This window comes from Notolepis coatsorum (assembly GCF_963971535.1).
Source record: "Notolepis coatsorum genome assembly, chromosome: 17".
NCBI classification, from domain to species: Eukaryota; Metazoa; Chordata; class Actinopteri; order Aulopiformes; family Paralepididae; genus Notolepis; species Notolepis coatsorum.
This window is the reverse complement of record NC_140181.1, coordinates 41,878,273-41,900,750: the sequence shown is the minus strand read 5'-3', so window position 1 is coordinate 41,900,750 and position 22,478 is coordinate 41,878,273. Positions and strand designations below refer to the sequence as shown.

General features: G+C 42.6%; 1 protein-coding gene across 9 annotated transcripts in view; it reads left to right on the top strand.

Moving 5' to 3' along the window:
* csde1 (cold shock domain containing E1, RNA-binding) overlaps nt 1–22,478 on the top strand; it is a 65,977-nt gene that overhangs the window by 7,714 nt on the left and 35,785 nt on the right. For 3 of the 9 annotated variants that reach the window (XM_084333715.1, XM_084333719.1, XM_084333711.1), the window contains 7 exons: nt 3,252–3,418; nt 5,900–5,992; nt 6,269–6,403; nt 6,493–6,582; nt 7,789–7,917; nt 8,086–8,211; nt 15,564–15,779. In XM_084333715.1, the coding sequence (XP_084189841.1) occupies nt 3,252–3,418; nt 5,900–5,992; nt 6,269–6,403; nt 6,493–6,582; nt 7,789–7,917; nt 8,086–8,211; nt 15,564–15,779 (956 nt within the window). The remainder of the gene's footprint in view (nt 1–3,251; nt 3,419–5,899; nt 5,993–6,268; nt 6,404–6,492; nt 6,583–7,788; nt 7,918–8,085; nt 8,212–15,563; nt 15,780–22,478) is intronic. The other 6 variants (XM_084333718.1, XM_084333717.1, XM_084333716.1 and 3 more) reach the window with 6 other exon arrangements.

The following is a 22,478-nucleotide window of genomic DNA, read 5'->3' as shown; positions in this document are numbered from 1 at the left end:
ATAAATAGGCCGACAAATGACAACGTTCTAGAATATTACAGTACATGGCGATTATCATGGAAAACCTATTTTTTTCTGTGAAAACAAGGGCTTTTCAAAATGTTATAAAGCTGAAATGAACAGATAAAAAAACAATCCGCTTTGACAATGTTTACTGGAAATGGGTCATTGATAATGCGACGGGCAGACTAGACACATAGCCATAATTTAAACATAGATTAGGCGATATTAACGCTAACATTGAAGTGGTGCTGGGCATTCAAGGGGGTAAAAAGGAAAACACGGCCGGCTCTGAAAGTGTTAAAGGACCATGGCAGTGTTTTTGACATGGGCACCTAGTCATTCTTGGAACGATACAAAAATCAAGACGCCCTTCTTTATTTCATAACAGTTCACCGCTGCCATATGCTTCTGTTGTATCGGATAGTGTGTCTTAAAATACCATATAAACTCGTGAAAGTCACAGCATCTGACTAAAATACCAGGCTCACATTTGAGGTGCATTTATCTTCCTGAAAAGTTGCTCTTAAGCCCGACGGGCCCTGTACCGTGCTGAGATTAATTTCACGTCATAAATTGATCAACACAGTCTGTATTAACCTCTTAAGCCCTAGCCATATTTTCTGAAGATTTGCCTAAAAGTACATGCATCCATACATAAAGTAAATGGAAGATTGCTCCACTTCTACAAGGCCCATTAGCATGTTCTTGGTATCTAGGGACATATGGATCTCAATTAATGTATTTCCAGTGTCAGAAATATTGTCTCTTACTAGGCTTGAATAAATTGTAATGAACCAAAGGAGAATATAATCTTTTTTAATCTTTGATGGTGAATAACACCTTGCTATGCTAACATTGATCAGATGTGAGAAGTTGCCACTGAGCTCATTCAGCACCTTCTTGAGATCAATTGTACTAAATGGCTGCTTTTATCCAAAGCGCTTTACAATTTGTTACTCACATTTTACCCATTAATTCACACACCGACGGCGTAGGCAACCATGCAAGGTGCCAACCTGCTCATCGGGAGCAATTAGGGGTTAAGTGTCTTGCTCAGGGACACGCTGGCCGGGAGGAGCGGGAAATGAACCGGTAACCTCCAGATTGCCAGATGACCGCTCTACCTCCTGAGCCACCGTCTTCCCAGAAAAATCTAGGCAAATTAATAAAGGGCAGATTTACAGGGGGTTTTGTAGATGCAGTACTGAATTTTGCCATCCGGACACATGCAATTTGAAATACAGAATATCATGCCTATAAATTACCTTATTATGGCAAAGTCATACAGTTTGCTGGCCTGTTACAGGGCAGCAAAGACCATGAATGAAATCTACTGTAAGTACAGTTACTTTTGTATAATGTGGCAATAACATTCAGGTTTGTTTGACCCCTGAGATATAATCACAAAATAACAACAATATTCCTTGCATAGAATATTTTCACCAGCTTTGACAGTGGCAGCGGCTGGTGTGAGCTGGGTAGTGTCGTTTTTTTTAATTTATTTCTACATCCATCAAAAGCCCTGGGTCTCTTTCTTAGGACTACACCGATTTCATGACTGTGTAATTTCCTTGCATCTAAATCATCCGGTTTACGATGCAATGCACAGATTTTTATAAACTCATATTTAGCTAATACTTAAAATCATTGGTAAACAAATGTAGTCGGGACAAAATAAGCACCCGTTGCCTTTCCTATCTGTGTCAAAGTCAAAATGTTGGTATTGTGACAACAGTACAACATACAAAAGCAGCTTGACAACCGATATCCTTTGCGTCTAGTAGGCATGGGCCAATGTGTGATTTTGGTGCTATTGCACAGATGTTGACCCTTAGTATGCACACATAGTATAATATGCATGTAATAAATAGTTTCTTAATAAACTGTTACTTGAAAAAATGTCACTGTGCTCCTAAATTTCATTGTGTGCTCCTAATTTTGTATTTTATTTAGGAGCACATGTGCTCCCTGGGAAAAAGGTTAGCGTAGAGCCCTGTATATATAGTAATAATAATAACACATGGCGATATACTAAAAAGCTATTTCAAATTTTTGGCGGGTAAAAAAATCTGCTTGGCTGGTAGTTTTTTTTAATCTACCAGCCACCTTGGCTGGTAAGCCAAAAAGTAAATTGTTCCCTGAATATAGTGCTGAAAATATACACTTTGGACTGCGCTTTTGATAGGGTCTTTATTCTTGGCTACATTTGAAAAAGAAATGAATTTTTTTTATCCACTTTTTCTCCTTATTTTTCTATTTTTTTCTCCCATCCCAATTTCGTAATTCCAATTCTCCCCTCCCCTGTCTTGAACGTTGCTAGACTATGCCTCCCACTGGTCTGCTGTAGTGAGGATAAAAGCCTTGCATCACGTGTCTCCTCCGGTACACGAGGAGGAAGCCTGTCGCATCTTTTCACCAGACAGCTCGAACTCTCAGTGGCGAGGAGTAACGCGTGGGAGTCTCACGCTGCCCCCGATACTTCCCGTTTCTGCTGTACAGGCGTCACCAAACCGCTCTGTAGGAGTCGCTGTCCACAACGTCTAATCCCCACCCACCGGCTTTCCCACCCTCTTAACACTGCCAATTGTGTTAGTATGACGGCCGGCCAAGCAACACCGAGAGCTGGGCTCGATACCAGCATCTCCTGCGTTAGTGGCGAGCGCCTTGCCCACCCAGCCGCCCCAGAAACGCAATTTTTTTTATATGGACTGTATTGATTTATTTATGACGTGAAATAAATCTCTAGCTTAAGGGGTTAATACGGTGTCTAAAAAGGAAGAGAAGGAATTCTTCCTCGGATAAATCACAGTGGCAAAACATATCAGAATACAAGTGATGCAGAAGATGTCAGCATGGCATTTAAGTCAAATATGGAGACTTCAGCTTATGTGGCGTTTAAGACATTTTCAGATACGCATGGGAGTCGATGACGAAATGTTTCTGTAATGGTAAAAGATTATGAAAAATAGAGGATTTCTTTATCAAGGTAAGAATGATGGCTCACATTTCAAACTGACTACTATGGTTCTTTCAATAGCCAATTTGTTACCAAGAGGAGGGGAAGGGCAATCCAAAAAAAATTACTTGGCCACACTACGCATTGGAACTTATATCTGTTGAAATGATTATGCTGGGATATCCTGAGGTAGTCGACGGCATTTCATAAACGCACAGTCCTGCTGTAGCACTGTTGGTGCTAATCTAACATGCTCTCTCTTTGCCTCCCTGTGTCTGGTCTCTCCTCACAGATGATGTAGAGTTTGAGGTGTCCTCAGACAGGCGCACTGGCAAACCCATAGCAGTGAAGCTGCTTAAGATGAAGCCAGAGGTGCTGCCAGAGGAGCGTATCTCGGGCCAGGTGGGACGAGACTCGCACGCCTCTCCCTTTACTGTGCTGCATGGTTATATTCATCCAGTTAAGGAACACCATTTTTATTTTCGGTTCTGTTCATGTCTTGTGTCACCTCAATGTCTGTGTGCCCCACCAGTTTGTCAAGATTTGAGTGTTTTTATTCCAGGATGTATTTTTCAAGCTCATTGTAAATCTTATCCCATCGTTTTTCGGTTTTGTCCTAAAACAAAAGTCCCATTTTGAGTCTATTCCAAGAACATTCCCAGTGTTCTGTTGGTGTCAGATCTTGGTAATGAAAACTACAATATTTCTTGCCATCAGGATTTACAATGGGCTTGACATGCATGTTGTCTGGTATTCAGAGTTGTAACATGTCTAAGCAGTAATATCACCTAGTGATCTTAAGTAACCGCTTGCTAGGTTGATCATCTATGTGCTGCTTATGAAGGCTGATTTTCAAATGAACACAAAAAATTGTGTATTGACTCATTTGATAACTCATTACAAATGTCATGCCTTTGTACACAAGTCTGAGCGATTGTTTTCGCTGTGTAACATTTGAAAATTGGCCATTTCAACTGTCTGTGCAGTAATTGTTCTAATTGGAAGATGTTGCTTCAGCAAATATTTGGTTAGGGCATTGTAATATTCTGTTAGTCAACCAATCAACTGTTTTATTTGTGAGGCTCTTTGATTATAATCTTGTGCAGGACAAAAATTTGGCTGGCACCGTTTAGGTACTTGGGAAGCTGTTTATTGTCCTTCACAACCTGCTACAGCTGTGTATAATTTAATTATCTGCTGGAGCAGTGGGGTATGCAGTGATATAAATCCAGAGATACATGAGACTTGGCCCGTCTCAGTGGATGTATTCATTCCTGGGGCCATAGGGATGGATGGATGGCACAGCAGCCCAAAACGAATCTAACTTAAAGGGGAACTCCAACATTTTGGGAAATTAGCTTATTTAACATCTTCCCTGGAGTTAGACAAGAAGATGCATACCTTTTTTGTCTCTGTGCGTGCATTTTAGCTTTGGGAATAGACGCTCCGTTAACATAGCTTAGCTTCATCACTGGAAGTGGGGGAGGGTTAGAGCCTTACAGTGCCTTACAGTGTATTATACAGTGTATGCATGACCTTGGTGGGCTCTAGGTCAACTCCTGAAAAGGGGGTCAATGTCAGACTTTGCAATCAAAAGTTAGGGGGCTAATAACCCTTGCCATAATTTCAGTGCGCCCCTAACTTTTGATTGCAAGGTCTGACATTGACCCCCTTTTCAGGAGTTGACCTAGAGCCCACCAAGGTCATGCATATCAAGTTTGGTCAATGTCAGACCTTGCAATACACTGTAAGGCACTGTAAGGCTCTAACCCTCCCCCACTTCCAGTGATGAAGCTAAGCTATGCTAACGGAGCGTCTATTCCCAAAGCTAAAATGCACGCACAGAGACAAAAAAGGTATGCATCTTCTTGTCTAACTCCAGGGAAGATGTTAAATAAGCTAATTTCCCAAAATGTTGGAGTTTTCCTTTAAGATAGCCTATGATGGAGGAGGAGATTTGTGTTTGTGTGTATGTGTATATATATATATACGGTAGTTTAGCTCAGTTTGCCTTATTTAATTCTAATCTTAAAGTTTTTGAAGTTATCATGGTAACTCCAGTAGTATTATGGGCAGAATCTTCTGTGGGAAAGTCGGACCAGAAAGCTTTCCCCAATAATGGAGCTCCATCCTATATGTTTTCATGTAGAGATGCATCCTCATGTGCTTTCGTATATATATATATATATATATAATTACAAAAATAATTTCTGTTTTTTGATAAGGTTCTCTGGCTATTTCTTGTGCATACATTTTAAGCACATAATGAGCTTGAGAATTGGAGCTAACTTGGGCGGCTAGGTGGCACAGTGGGCAAGGCGCTCGCCACCAACGCAGGAGATGCTGGGTTCGAGCCCAGCTCTCGGCGTTGCTACCAGCTTGGCTGGTCGTTCATACTAATACAATTGGCAGTATTAGGGGGTGGGAAGCTGGTGGGTGGGGATCGGACGTTGTGGACAGCGACTCCTACAGGTCGGTTGGTGCGCCTGTGCAGTAGAATCAGGAAGCGACGAGGGCGGCGTGTCCCTCCCACGCAGACCCTCGCCGCTGAGAGATCACGCTGTGCAGGTGAAAAGATGCGACGGCTGCCTCCTCGAGTACCGGAGGGGACATATGATGCAAGGCATCGTCCACATTGCAGCCGGCTTGTGGGAGGCATGGCCTAACAACGTTCGAGACAGGGGAGGGTAAAATTGGACAATACGAAATTGGGGATGGGAGAAAAATAGAAAAATGGGGAGAAAAAGTAGATAAAAAAAAAAAAAGAATTGAGCAAACTTTTGAGAACACATTGGGTATATGGAAAGGTTTCCATGTGAACCAATCATTTTGGTTAACACAAATTGGGCCAAAAAACTACCCCTCTGTCACCTGTATGTTAAGCCACTCCCATGCCATTCCTAACCCTGCCTGCTTCCTTGCGGTTCCCCCATCCTGTAGGTTGTCGCATCAATCCCAACTCACCTGGATGGAAAGTCTAACCCTAACCCTGGCCAGTTGCCCTCTGGCAGCGTATGTTACGAGAGAAACGGGGTAAGAGACTTATCAAATGACATGTAGATATTTCACTAAGGCATGACTGGTAGTGATTTTAGTGCATGATATGTTGTAGATAAGATTTGTCTTTCTTTAGGACTTCAGATGTCTGTCCAATATCTCCTTGGTGCACGTGGCTTGATTTTATAGATTACTAGCTTAAACGGGATTCATAGTCATTGTGTGTGCATATCGGTTGCGTTTGCACTTGATTCCAAAGACAAACCTGAAATGTGGTTAGAAAATTAATGGGTGTGTCTCATAACCCTCCAGGCAAAGCTAGAAACTCTCTCGTCTGACTGTCCGCAGGAAGTGTTCTACCTGACCTACACCACTGACGACGTGGAGGGCAACATCCATCTGGACACTGGGGACAAAGTCAGCTTTTACATGGAGACCAACAAGCAGTGAGTCTCATGTTGTGTCGACAGTGTTGTTTCAATACTTTTATGAGGTTGGATGTTTGATGGCCTTTTCATTGCCGTTTACTATTCTGGCCTTTCAGTACTGGTGCAGTCAGTGCTCACAACATTCACCTGGTGAAGAAGAAGCAGATGAGGTGCCAGGGTGTGGTGTGTGCCACGAAGGTAAGGTTCAGCCGTACCACCACATACCACCTGTCTTTAAGTAGTGATATTAGGCCATTAAAAAAGAGAGAGTCTCCCTCTCCCTCCCTCTCTTGTTGTTAGTTCAATGATTTTAAGTAGCGTTACACTATAAATACTAACTGGATAGTTAATAATAAATAAGACCAGAGGATGGAAAGCAGTCATGAAATCTTTGTAGTCCTAAGAAAGAGGAGACTCAAAATTACACTACCCAGCTCACACCAGCCGCAGACAAAGCTGCAGCCGTTTGATGTGAATTTTTTTTTTACGTGATTGTCGTGTATATCTCACGGGTCGAACAAACCTCAATGTTATTGCCATAAAATACAACATTATTTTTTATTTACCTTTCTGTGAACTTCTAAACGCGCCTCAATCCGGTAAAACATTTCTGAGCTATGGACATTATACAAAAGTAACTACTACTTACAATAGATTTCATTCACGGTATTTGCTTCCCTATACCGGGCACCTGGTGGTACTAAATCCAGATTTCACTCAGTCATTGGAAAGGTGATTTGGCCCAATCCATAGATGTATGGTTTGGCCATAATTAGGTAATTTATAGGCCTGATATTCTATATTCATATTGCATGTGTCCGGGTGGCAAAATTCAGTACTGCATCTACAAATATCTCTGTAAATCATCTACCCTTTGTTAATTTGCTTAACATTTTTAGTACACTCTCACTCCCAGTGAGAATCTGCGCGGCCAGGCTGGCCTGCCGGCAGGCTGCACATGCGTTGGAGGAAAGCATGTGACGGTCTCCGGTCTCTCGGACCAACAGTAGGGGAAAGTGCCTAACAACCAGGAAGGGTGGGATGGAAGAAAAATCGGAAAAAGGAGGGGAAAAAAAGATATAAAAAAAAAGCATAGTAACACCCACAATTATTATATATAATAAATAAATTATATATATAGGGCGCCCCAGTGGCACACCGCATAGTGCCTCGCACACCTATGCGGCCGTCCCGGGTTCGCCTCCCGCTCCCAGGCTGAACGCAGAGGAACATTTCATCGGCGACCCCCCCCCAAAAAAGAGAAAATATTGCATGATGGCATTGTCAATGTGTGCAATGAATAAAGACATCGGTACACGGCGTGGTTGGAAGTCTATGGTTGTCATAGTCATCGGTAACTTGACTGTTTTTGCCACTAAGCTGAATTTTTATTTATTTTTTTAGGAGGCCTTTGGTTTCATCGAGAGGGCTGATGTCGTGAAGGAGATATTTTTCCACTACAGCGAGTTCAAAGGTGACCTGGAGGCTCTACAGGCTGGCGATGATGTGGAGTTCACCATTAAAGACCGAAACGTGAGTTGTTGTACAACACGGCCAACGTGGTTGTGCATCTGAAAGTTGACCCTTCACAATTCATGACACAAGTCCAATGATCACTCAAATTAAGTAATTTGCTAGATGTTCAGTGTGAGCACAGGACCCGGGGCAGTTGGCCTCTATGATGTTCTTTTGCCTCCTCAGAGTAAGGAAGTGGCCACGGATGTGAGGCTGCTTCCCCAGGGGACTGTCATCTTTGAGGACATCAGCATTGAGCAGTTTGAAGGCACGGTCAACAAGGTCATCCCCAAAGTCCCCTCCAAGAACCAGGTCAGTGGCTCACCACAGCCTAAACAGAACCAGGTCTGTGGCTTACCACAGCCTAACGAGTCCAATAACACCCATGAGAGGCCAGTCTGTTTTCTTTTTTCACTGGTATCTCAGTCTTGTGGATGATATTGTAACATTGGCAACCTTTAGCATTTGACAAGGCACTCCTGTTCATTTCTATTGGACACTTCTATTTTCAGATACTATTTTGCTTTTATGTTCTGTTGTCATGGTAGCTGGGACATTTAATAAGGGCTTGGAGGGGGAAAAATGAAACCCCTTCATTAACTCATTCAGTGCCAGCTAGGGGTGTACGTGTATTCGTCGTGAATTTACGGTACGGCCGTCACGGTGCGGTACATGCTGCCATACGACGAATACGCCCCACAGCGCACACACGCGAGTCGCACATGCAGGCCAGGCACTTGCGAGGTCTGTGCGAGAACAGCGTGCGTGGCCGGGCACACGGAGTCAGACTTCAGAGCGGCGAAAGTGCACGGAGAAAGGCACATTTACATTGGAACAGCTGCAGGGTCATTACAATTTTCTTTCGTTTTCTTGTTCGCCCCAATAACGTTAACCAAATGAAACCAATGGAAAGAAACACACGCACGTCGCCGACACACACGCGGCAACAAACGCATCAACATTCTCCCCCGCCGGACGCGTGATTACCAAACCTAGCCGCATTTCTGGCAGACGTTTCTGGTCATGTGACATGTGCTCCCAATAGCGTGACGAGCTGTGTCTTTGCCCATTTCCACGTCAAACAGCTTGCAAACTACCTGGCGTTCTATCGCCATGCTCTAAGACAAACTCTAACCTTAACCAACTTCGAAAGAGTGCCTAAGCTTAACCAGTGTAGAAACTGACGTTGGCCAGAAATGCGGCTAGGTTTGGTAATCACGCCCGCCGGACTCACAGGCACAGCTCATCAAATAAAAAAAATAAAACATAGTTTTCCGGACAGATCATCTGAGCTCCACTGTGTTTAAATCCAAATAATTTTCTGCCATTGTTGTAATATGGCATCTGTTCTCTAGTATTCAGTCTCGTCGTGAAGTTAAATTCTCTCTAGAAGGGAAACTGAAACTTATCAAGGATAAGTTGTTAAAGGGGCAGTAGGCAAGTGGATGCCTGAACACAGAATGACACCAGTATCACTGACTACCACGGCAAGCCTATAGAAAACTATTCTATTTAATCATTATAATTATAATAATTATATATATATAATATATAAATAAATAAATTAAAGAGAAATTATATGCAGACTAATACTTGCTGTGCTTGTGGTGGTGGGTCTTCCTAATATGCATTAAAGCGTTCCGTCTCCAGATGGATTTCAGTCTTTTTTTTTTCTTCTTTTTTTCGTCAATTTGATTTGGAGTCTGACGGAATTGGCTACCTGGTCTAATATGATTTGTAAATGCATACAGATTGAAAGAACATTTAGCCAATCAGCCATCAAATATCATGAAAAGGGGAATTTTGACCCAATCAAACGTGAGCTTGACGCACACGCTGCTCGCAGTGCCCTCCCCCTCACAGACCGACTCATTTGCACCGAAGATAGCAAGCGTGCATGTCCTCTTTTAAACACCACTGAAGCATTAAACAATGGCCCAGTAAACTATTCACTTTAGTTTACTATACGAGGCGTTGTCTAACGTTATCTAGCTGGCTAGCTGATAGCTCATAACATAATTGAAATTCGTTTTTGAAGCTGTGGCTAACGTTAGCTAGCTATCGATCAGATCTTCGGGGTGGCTAACGTTAGCTACCTAGCAACTGTAGCTTGCTAATACGGGCTGTCCTGGCTGGCTAACTTTTAATTCGCAATGGAGTGGAGCTAACTAACTGTACAAATCGATGTGATTGGCTGAGACTGTATTTTGTACGGTTGGCTGCCTGGCTGTTGTGGATTCGGGTAGCCAGCTAGCAGCTAACATCAACTCAATGTCAACACTATGTTGACACTCTGAGCGAGTTTGCAGACAGCAATGTAACAAACAATATGGTCCGTGCGGAACCATTATCCCCAACACATCGTTCCGTGTGTGAATAATGTTGAGCCACCACAAAAGATGAATCCAAAGTTTAATATAGTAAGAATAGTACTAGGCTATATACGGCATATGTCACAAATGTAACATTACTATATACCTGTATGTCCCTATGCCATAAATGTCATGATGTCAATGTCATAAATGTCACTATGAATTGAAAATGGGGGACCCTGATGTAAACAAGACAAACGTCTTTCTCTGGTCTGCATCCCCTTAACAATTGTGTGTATTGAGCCATACTGTATTGTACCCATTCTGCAATCTGTTAAATATTGATTGATTGAACATTTTATTAACAGATTGCAGAATGGGTACAATACAGTACAGCTCAATACACACAATTGTTAACACTTTGATTGCCCAAGCTTAATTCCATTTTACCCCCTTGAATGCCCAGCACCACTTCAATGTTAGCGTTAATATCGCCTAATCTATGTTTTAAATTATGGCTATGTGTCTAATCTGCCCGTCGCTTATCAAAGACTCATTTTCCAGTCAACATTGTCAAAGCAGATTGTTTTTTTATCGGTTCATTTCCGTTTTCTAGCATTTTGAAAAGCACTCTATTTCACGGAAAAAATAAGACGTTCTATGATAATCGCCCTTTACTGGAATATTTTAGAACGTTGTCATTTTACTGCCTATTTATGAATAGTTTTAAAATAAACGCAAGATTATCGATAGTATATGTGTGCGCATGCACGCTCGTGCCGCAAGCTGAAAATCGATTCTCCTAGTTACTGACCGCTCGCACAGTGAAACAGCCATATCACGTAATCACATAAAAGCTTATATCTCCGTGAAAACGGATCTGATTATCCTAAGCCTGGTAATATAGATTCCTTACCTGAGATAAGATCGTATCCAAATGGATTATTCCAATTCCTGATCGCCATTCGAAAAAATCGATAAACCCGAGAAAACTCGTGATTGGCAGTCAAAGTGTTAAGGGGATGCATACCAGAAATACTTTCGTCTTGTTTACATCAGGGTCCCCCATTTTCAATTCATCATAACATATATGACACACATGACATACAGATAGACAATACTGCTACATCTATACATTTATGACATACCAGATTTACAAATACAGTATTGTTTGTGATACAAAAATAGTCTAAGTATATACATTTGACGAAGAAACTGTACATTGGAGGAGGTGGGGTGGGGGGACTGTACATTGGAGGTGGTTGGGTGGCGGCGGGTAACTGTACATTGGATTATCGACGAAACCTTACTTGGTCCCAAGAAGAGGGTCTTGTGTATTAAATAAAGTTTTCATTCATTAATTCACTCTGGATCTGGTAAATCCAGTAGCAATACACACAATTGTTAAGGGGATACAGACCAGAGAAAGATGTTTGTCTTGTTTACATCATCAGGGTCCCCCATTTTAAATTCAGTGACATTTATGACATACACAACATGCATGACATCATGCCATTTATGCCATAGGGACATGCATGACTTACAGGTATATAGTACTGTTACATTTGTCACATATACGATATGCAAATATACAGTACTGTTACCCAGAGATCCTAACAGTAAATGTATACATGATGAGGAAATGACTGTACATTAGGAGGGGGTGGGCTGGTGGTAAAAAATATATACAAACGGTGGGGAGGAGACTGTCCATTGTTGTTGTGGCATAATTGCGAAACGTGTTTAGTCCCTTGTTTGTATGATAACAAGCCGTTTAGTTCATGGTTCAAAGTAATGGGAAAGGGGTGCTAGCTCGCCATCAATCAGAAGCTAGCCACAAGACTTGCATTCATGCTCTCCAGCACACAGCCTCCCTGCCTGGCACAACAACTACAACAGTAGGGTCTATAGTCATAGTCAGGACAGTAGGCTCTACAAGTAGGCTCCCTTAAAACGTTAACGCTATAAAAAAAAATGATTTGGCCTGAAAAAAAGTAGATTTTTTTTTGCTTTAATCCCTGTCCTAATATGGTCAAAAAAATGGGTGTCCCTCCGCCAAAAAATTACCAGACAGGGCGGATCAGAATGACTACCGCGCCCTAGATCGTGGTGCCGTGAGGGGCGACCTGGAAGAGATTTAACACTTTAATCGCCGGAAACGCTGTAATTCGTCATTGCCCGCCATGCTCATTCTGCCGAAGACGCCGTAACACGTCTTTGATATCAATATTTCAAAAATCTGTGATCAAAATTATATTTCTCCTCCGGGGACCTGAGATATACTGCTGATCTCAACTCTCTAACGGTTCAAGAGCGCCATCTGGTGGCTGATCGGCAGATCGGCCAACAGGAAGTGATGCGCCAAACAGGAAGTGCTCATCCATATTTCGTCCGGGCACTCGCGATCGTTAGCCGGACTCCATCTCGACACACTGGATAATCAATCGCTCGCCCTAACTCAATAAACAACGTTATTTGGATGTATATAGTATTATACAACCTGGAAATGGTTCATCTAGATCAGGGGTCCCCAACCTTTTTTGAACCAAGATCTACTTTTTAATTTACCACCTAGCCGAGAGCTACCAGCCAAAATTGTATATTGTAAGCCGTCATTTGAGGCTTTATAAAAGCAGCATAATGAACACAAATCTGTCAGTGCCGAGTCCGACCTAATCTTAAATAACAAACAGCATTGCTTGTTGTAGTTAACAAGGAGAGGCGGAGTTGATTTTGCAAAAAAAAAAAAAAAAAAATGTTAATCTAATTTTATTAATCGAGATCTACTTGAAACCAGCCCGCGATCTACCTGTCGATCGCGATCGACTGGTTTGGCACCACTGATCTAGATCAACATCCCATAATCGAAAACTGTCTACTCCAAGCTGATCGTCCAACGGTGCGAGGAAGATACGGTAAGATCCAGCGTTATTTTCTAACGTGTTCCATATAAACTGCTCTGATGATCATATGACCCACACTAGGTGAATGATATAACGTTGCCCACGGAATTATAAACGACCCCCCGCCAATCCGATCAACATCAGATGATACGTAGTAACTTCTAGAAGTACCTCCAGTTGAAATTTTTTATCTGGCACCGATCGCTACCAAACTGTATTTGATCATCAATATAATGCATTTGGGGCTATAAATCAAGTTCTGGAGAAAGCTGCAGAAAACGATAAAAACATACATATATTTTAGACCATATTTTAGTATGCCAGCTAGGCCAGCTAGGCCAGCTATTAGTCTTGGCCTTGTAGCTAACATGCCAGGTTTCCATTACATATTTTCACTGTGCGTTTCCGTGTCGTTTCTGATGCTTTGATTGCCAGTAACGGCATTCGTTTTCAACACTAAAAGCACTGATCAGCTGGATCGGTATGAAAACATTGCACGATCAAGCTGGAATTGACGTCGGATAGTCCTTAACTCTGATCGGGGGTATTCCAAAAAGAATATTCCAATTGTTTGATCGCCATCTGATGTCCATCTGGTCCACGACATAACCCACCACAACACATGCATCGCGGGGGCATTTGACGCGCTTCAATGCGATCGGGCGAACCGCGCGACTTGCCTGACCAGAAAACTGCGCCCGGAGGGATTTTAACGTAACGCAGGGTAAGATATAAGGTTTCAAAGGGTGCTCTATACTGCCGTCTAGCAGGATGCGGCCGGTATTGCACTTTGGCGATCTCAGACTAATTTCCTATGGTAACACCGAGATCCCTGGATGAATAATGAATAAAAGTATTGAATAAACGACCAAAACCCGATATCTCAGGTCTGGCAGCCAACGCTTGGCGAGTTAACCCGACTTATCTCGGGTTTGGCAATTAAAGAGTTAAATGCCCGCGAGTAAGAGCATGGCTCCCAAAAATATCCCTGGGGAAAAAGTAGGGCAGAATTATTGTTTATTAAATGAGGGTCCCAATTCTCTCATAGCTCAGGGTTTTGATTAGAGGTTTTGATTATTTTCTTAATATAGATGAATCTATCTGCAATCCTGGAGTTAATCTAGATTAAAATGGCTCATTTGAAGTCTGCCGAAGGCATTCAAAATATGTGTTCTACCCAAATTATGACCAGAAGTAAGTCCTTCGTTTTTCTTTCCTCCACGTTTCTCAGGCCAGGTGGCCCATTACACCATGAGCCCATCTCCCGTTTCCAAAATGCATTAGACTGTATGAAAAAGCCGTTTTGCTATGATAATTGGTAATGAAATATAAAAAATAATGTTCAATAAGATGTACTTGTGTTTAATAAATTGTTTTATTCAGAACACAAATAATGTTACCAGTACAGTCACTCAGTAGCTATGTGACATGGCTTTACTCAATCAGTCCAATCTCTACTTCTCCTTCTTCCACCAGTCACTCAGGCAGACCAGCTTGTTCACATTGGCTGGTGACAAACTAGCTCTTTTCTGTACAATATGGCCTGATAAAGAGAACAGTCTCTCGCATGGGACAGTTGAGGCAGGGGTCCCCAAGTACTTCGGGGCAATGTGGGCCAGCTTACCATAGACAGCAGTGTGGTCACTGGTCTGACCACCACTTCAGTGGACACTGATCCAAGCTTGCACTTGGCTCTACCTTGTACCTCTCCACAGTATTGCGTACTGGTGTGTCGTCATATAATGATATAAGGCACATAGCGCACATTGCTGCGGTTGAGTAGTACTACCTACTTACTGGTCACGGCCCGGAGGCTTCAATAACGTTTGAATGATAATCCATTTTGTGAATACATTTGTTGAAACAACTTTGTTGGCCGACGGCTCCTGCTATCTTAACGTTAGCTGTGCTCTAACGTTACATAGCTTAATTAACGTGCATAACATACCTGTGTAACATTAAGCAGCTTGTGTTCCGCTGGGAAAGCATCACTGCATACACTTTGTTTAAACCAAACGTCCATTTGGAAACATTGTATTATGAAACCAGTATGAGACTTTGTGCTTATTTATCGTTTCAATTCGGAAAGTTGATGCTAGACGAATTTCAGGGTGATGATGGATCAGAGCCAATCGGAGGCAGATCGGGGCTGGTCTTTGCAGAATGCATGTGTTGGAGCCAATCAAAAGGCACACACAGAGTAATTCGACCAGGTATACATCAGCTAATGTAATTGGCTCCCAGACCCAACTTTGAGAATAACGTTAATTTTTTATCGCGCGATAAGAGTCCGCCGTTAACGGCCCGGCCTTAGTTTTGATATAATTGCCCCCTAAATGCTGAGAAATTCTCACTAAAATCATTTCATTGCCCCCAAAAAAGCCCCCCTTCAGTCATACCCTGGTCTTGATATTGGATATACCTGAACCTACTCTCTCCCACCTTGCAGAACGACCCCCTACCAGGCCGTATCAGCGCCAGGATCGGCTTCACCGACAAGGAGCTGCTGTTCGGTGAGAAGGACACTAAGTCCAAAGTGACCCTGCTGGAGGGGGACCACGTGCAGTTCAACATCTCCACCGACCGCAGAGACAAGCTGGAGAGAGCTACCAACATCGACATCCTCTCGGACACCTTCAGCTTCACCAAGGAGACCCGAGAGATGGTGAGGAGCGAGGGTGGAGGTGGGGGAGGGAGGGGGGTGTTCTGGGATTTCTGGAAATCATAGATTTTTAGCTAGATTGAAAATTGTCATTGTAAAGAGAAACTCCTCATCTTTCATGCGAGCTGGCCGCTTGTCAGACGGAACACTTTCCCAGTTTTTCTGTTCTCATCTTCCCTGGTCTAGTCTGCTTTCTCAAGGTACCATGACCTCTAGTAATGATCCGGTATCAAACGAGATGAAATGGAACAAATCCCCAATCCTTTAATTTTTCGTTTTGACAATCTTTTCTCCTGCAGAGACTTATCACACTCTCTACCCCCCCATCCAAATTCTAAACAACAGATTGGCTTTTCATAATATGTATGAATTATCTCTTGCAATAATATCCACGGAACTTGACTTTTTGCAGTTGTTGTGTATGTGTGTGCGCTGGGCTGCTTCGCAGAATAATGTGGTGTGTGTGCGCTGGGCTGCTTCGCAGAATAATGTGTATGTGTGTGCGCTGGGCTGCTTCGCAATTGTCATTTCATAATAGACCCGCAGCGTGGACCAGCTCTAACAACTCATCTCGAGTCTGCTTCTATTTTCAACAAAAACTCTGCGAGCAGCAGTTCCAATAGTCTAACATACTTTGCATCCTCGCCAGTCTCATGGCAAGCACAGAGAGACTCCGAAGAAGCTTCTATCCTCAGGCCATCAGGATGCTAAATGACAATAACACTATGAAACAACCATCAAATACACTCACAGCACACACATCCACACGTACACACTCACTTTAAACTACTCACTTTAGACACTTTAACACACTTTATATTTATTGGTAAAGAATTTGCACTACAACTCATACCTCATTACACCTTACTGTAAATTGTACCTAAATTGTACCTCATCCCATTTCTGCATTGTACTGTATAGTATATTGTATTGTAACTCAGTTACTTTTCTACTCTGCATTGTATATTGAACACTTTTGTCTACGTACTTGAAACTTGAGTCCTGTATACCCACGTTGCACTAAAACATTAACTACTGTAATGTTAGTTATCTGCTAACTAGGCTTTGACGGTATTACGGTATACCAGGATATTTCGAGATCCCGCCGGTATGATTCTCAATACCGTGACGTCACAGACTGCTATTACAGACACGGAGTTGATTGTAGTGCACAGCACGCGCCAGCAGAGGGTTACGTGGCTAATCGTTCTGAGAGCTAACGTCTCTGCCTGGCTTTTTGCTGGCTAACTAATGTGGCTAATCGTTCTGAGAGCTAACGTCTCTGCCTGGCTGGTTGCTGGCTAACTAATGTGGCTAATCGTTCTGAGAGCTAACGTCTCAGGCTGGCTGGCTGGTTGCTGGCTAACTAACGTGGCTAATCGTTCCGGGAGCTAACGTCTCTGCCTGGCTGGTTGCTGGCTAATTAACGTGGCTAATCGTTCTGAGAGCTAACGTCTCTGCCTGGCTGGTTGCTGGCTAACTAACGTGGCTAATCGTTTCGGGAGCTAACGTCTCTGCCTGGCTGGTTGCTGGCTAACTAACGTGGCTAATCGTTCCGGGATCTAACGTCTCTGCCTGGCTGGTTGCTGGCTAACTAATGTGGCTAATCGTTCCGGGAGCTAACGTCTCTGCTTGGCTGGTTGCTGGCTAACAACGTGGCTAATCGTTCTGGGAGCTAACGTCTCTGCCTGGCTGGTTGCTGGCTAACTAACGTGGCTAGGCCTGCCGCGATAAGCAATAAATCGATTAATTGCCGCGATAATTAAAATGAATGCAATGATTTTGACGGGCGCGATTAATTGCTATTTGCGCGTTTGTTTTAATGAGGCGGAACCAGTGCCCCTTGCAGTCTCTCTCCGTGTGGGTTGGCCGCTGGCGTTACTACAGAGCACAGCACGGGAGCTCCGTGGGGCAGTAGCAACGCCACATATAGCTTAACTACATTTCTCAATAGTGTTGCTCCTTTTAACCAAGTAGCGTTATTTGTAGTGTAACGTTAGAATAACACAGAATAACGTTAATACAATTACATGCATCATTGTTTACAATGAACGGGTGGGGCTAGTCAAAGGACTGGAGACGGGGACAAGTTAAACATGAATTAATTTATTATAACTGGTCGTTTTCGAGTCGTGCTGCAGTGCCTACGCACCACAGCTATTCTATTATATACTGCTTTGACGCTTCCTCCTCATCGTTGATTGCCTGTAGTAGCTGCATCTAACGTTAGTAGCTAACGTTAAAACTAAAAAACACAACCGGACGAGACAAGTTGTCGGCTAGGATAATCACAACAATACTTCCGGTCCGGTCGGTGGGCTTCAAAATAAAAGTCTTAAACACCGGAAAAGACGGAGCGGTGGGCTTCAAAATAAAAGTTTTGGGAAATAAATTTCTCAAAAAAATTCTCTAACCGGTCGCAATAATATCGCTTATCGCGATATTTTCGGGGGCAATTAATCGCCCAGCAAAATGTGTTATCGTGGCAGGCCTAAACGTGGCTAATTGTTCCGGGAGCTAACGTCTCTGCCTGGCTGGTTGCTGGCTAACTAATGTGGCTAATCGTTCTGAGAGCTAACGTCTGTACCTGGCTGGTTGCTGGCTAACTAACGTGGCTAATTGTTCTGACGGCTAACGTCGGTACCTGCCTGTTTGCTGGCTAACTAACGTGGCTAATCGTTCCGGGAGCTAACGTCTGTACCTGGCTGGTTGCTGGCTAACTAACGTGGTTAATCGTTCTGAGAGCTAACGTCGGTACCTGGCTGGCTAACTCGCTATCGTTCTGTGATTTGTTTACTTGGTAACACGGGTTGCTAAGGAATTTAGGTGCGAGGTTGAAGAAAGTGCACTTTTAGGTTGAAAGAACGGCCCTAATGTCAACGTGTTTCAATATAAGCGTTATGTATGGTGATAACGAGTACCGGTATATTGTTAATTTCAATATAGAATATTTGTTGACGGCCCTACAAGTACAATTAGTTACTGCTAGGGGTGCACCGATATATCGGTCGGGTATCGGTATCGGCCGATAAGTGCCTTGTTGACTGCTATCGGACTATCGGCCGATAAGCTCAAATGTGCCGATAGCAGTCGCCGATAAATACCCATCAATTTGTGTAGCGTCAAAAGGCAAAAAAAAAAAGTTCACTCGCGACCTACCTGCACAACGCCCGCCGTCCCCCACACACACACACAAGCTACTGCATCAAAGTAACTACTTATGATTAACAAGGCATTCGTTTTGTGGCATTAACGTTATATAGTTAGTGTTACACTGACAATAACATCAGCATATTATTATTACCCATAGCAGCAAGGCATTACTCCGAGTCCGTTCATTAGCTACCGGGAGATGCAAGACTAACGTTACTGGTGAAAATGTGATTTGCGTTGGAATACTCCTTTGCCAACTTGCTGTACTTTGCTTGCAGGTCTGCAGCCATTATTGCTGCATTATGAATAGCCCCAACTTTAGCCAAGGTAACGTTATGGCTAAACCTTTAACACTTTGAGCGCCACGCCTGGTTTTCCGTTTTACCGGCTGAATGCCACCATCGGCGCCAATGTTAACGTTAATATCGCCTAATCTATGTTTTAAATTATGGCTATGTGTCTAATCTGCCCATCGCATTATCAAATACTATTTTCCAGTCAGTGCTGTGAAGGCAGATTGTTTTTTTATCGCGTCGTTTCCGTTTCAGAGCAGTTAGAAAAAAAAATTTGATATAAAAAACAGCTCATTCTGGAGCATTCTATGAAAATCGTCTTTTAGTGGAATATTCCACAACGTTGATATTCGTCTGCCTTTTTATGAATCGTTTTCAAATAAACGCTAGATGATCAATATTATACGTGCACGCAAGCACATTACGGCCGCGCACTGATAATCGCTCCGTTGATTTCCTCAGACTTTTACAGTGAAACCGAAAGAGGACATTTCACAAAACAGCTTATAACTTCATCAAACTTACTCTGATTATCCTAACACTGATAACATAGAGTCCTTACCTGACATCAGATGGTATCCAACTGGTATATTCCAATTCCTGATCACCATTCGGAAAAATCGATACGTGTATGGATCCAACGCTATACTGTAGATCTCCATGATCAACGGGGATCTGAGGTTCCAGAATGAACTGTGGTAACCCCGGCTGGATCAGTGAACTGGAAAATGTGGAGTACCGGATTTTTTCCCCCATTCTCATTTTCATTGAGTCCATTCCAAAATCACTTATGTCATCTGGGAGACGACAGGGGGCGCTTTTTTCCAGTGATCGCCGGCGCCCCTCGGCTATACTCGGGTAGGCTCGGGTGATGCAATCATTTTTCAGATGGCTAAAAAAAAAAAAAAAAAAAATCTCGTGAGTGGCTAGCAACCACCTATAAAAAAACCTGAGAAATCTCGTGAGTGGCACTCAAAGTGTTAGTTAGCGCTAGCTTTCGGTTAGCTGTTCAATGCTATTAATAACACAACTCCCCGTCAACACACTCTCTCGGGAAGATGGCATTTAAGAAAGTATCTGCTGTTAAAATGACACAAACATTCGTTTTGTGGCATTAACGTTATATAGTTAGTGTTACACGTTCAATAACAAGCATATTATTTACCCGAAGATAGCAGTAAACAAGGCATTAGTCCGTTCATAGCTCTGTTCCATTCCGTTGCTCATTCCGTACCCAACTACACATTCTGCAATCTGTTAATAAAGTTTTCAAAAAAAATTATTTGTTTTATTATAACATTTGTTGCAGTAAAATCATTATGTCTCATTTGGTCATGCTGTGGAGCGCTGGTCGGCGGGCCGGGCAGCTAACGTATTAGCTACGTTAAGTGTGTTGTGCTCTCGCAAACAGAACAATGGCGGCATGCCCGAAAGTAGAAAATGAATAAACGCTTGCCGATTGGTGGTAAGGACAGCAGGAGGTGGGTGCTAGCGGTGTGGCGTAATTGGCCGAATCGACTGTCAATCAAAATGGTTCCATTGCATTGGTTGAAAGCTCTGGTTGAGAGAATAGTATCCCGCTGCAGGCCGCCAGAATGGTTGCATTGGTTGAAAGCTCTGGTTGAGAAAATAGTATCCCTCTGCAGGCCGCCAGATGATACTGGGAGAGAGATGGTGATACCATAAACATATTTCTTGATGTTTCCTTTTTTTAAGTAAGTAAAGAGGCCTACAAATACAAACATACACATACAAATATACAGTAGTTTCATTAAAAAAATAAATAAATAAAAAAAAAATTACAAATACTTGTATACAAATATCGGTATCGGCCGATAGTGTTAGTTGAACAATCGGTATCGGTATCGGCGGCCAATTTTCATATCGGTGCATCCCTAGTTACTGCACACTAAATCACCCCTGAGTGGAACATGGAAAGCCAAACTTTCCGTACCGTACAGTGGTTTTTGTGTACCGTTACACCCCTAGTAGCTATAGTATATAGCTCAGTAGCTGTAACAGAATAATTGTATTAATTAACTACGGTATTATTCAATAGCGTAGAATAGACATTTGTCTCATTTACATCAGGGTCCCCCATTTTCAATTCATAGTGACATTTATGACATACACAACATGCATGACATGTATACATGACATGACAACAGCTAATCAGCAGGATCTCACTCTCTGTATCTCTCTCTCTCTCTATATATATATTTAGGTAAACATCTATCTAGCGTGTGTACATGTCATTGGAATAACAAAGGAACGACAGACTAGAAATTGGGCCTTTGTTCCACGTGTGAATTGGTCTAGTGACATTGATCACATTGAATTCTGGGAGTATAGTTCTTTCATCAAATAGCTGAATTCACTTGAATCCTTTCAAACCGCTGTGCTGGGATTTAGTTAGGATTTTACCAGAATGTTTCATAGGACATTGATTGAAAACTATCTGCGGAGGAGCATAACTGGCTAGACTTCAGAGGATAACAGGCACCCCCAAAAGTGGCAATTTTTTTTACTTTAACTTGAGGACTGCATACTTTTTTTGCAAACCAAATTACTATACTTTATACTTATAGCACATGCATGAGCCTGGTCTCGTTTGAAAGATGACATTCTGAAGTTTCTGATACAATAAAGAAAATTCACTTTTAGTGCTAAAGAAATGGAGAACTTGAGTTGTAGAAAAACGTGTTCCTCACGTTTTTCTGTAGTAGTTGGTAGTCCAGAAGTAGTATTTCCCCAAAAAATTGTATGGCTGAAAAAACACCATAGCCTTGAAGTCTTGTGTAGTACATGTCCAAATTTCATCTGTTCAGAAATGAGTGATTAGGAGCGGTTTAAAAAAAGGCTGCAGAAAACTATTTCCTCATTGACTCTAATGCATTCCACGAAAATGTCTCTTCCTGTTTGCGCTTGTGACTTTTCACCTAGATCCCTGATTCGCTCATTCCCACATGGGGTATCATTGGAAAGCCCATTGGTTATGACCCTGTACAATAATTTTCGAGATCGCCAAATGATTGACGGAGGTAGAGGCTCGAGAGTCGGGAGTGGTATTTGAAAAGAAAAAGTCTGCTGTGTACTTCGGCACACGCCTCTCATATCGCTATTTCGCCTGAAACGGCAATCGACAGGCAACAAATAGGGCTTTAATTCTATCTATATATTGTATAAAAAAATATGCACACCGAGCCGCTAGAGGTCGGCAAAGTGGCGCGTCGCGCCGGTGGGCAAATCATCCTCA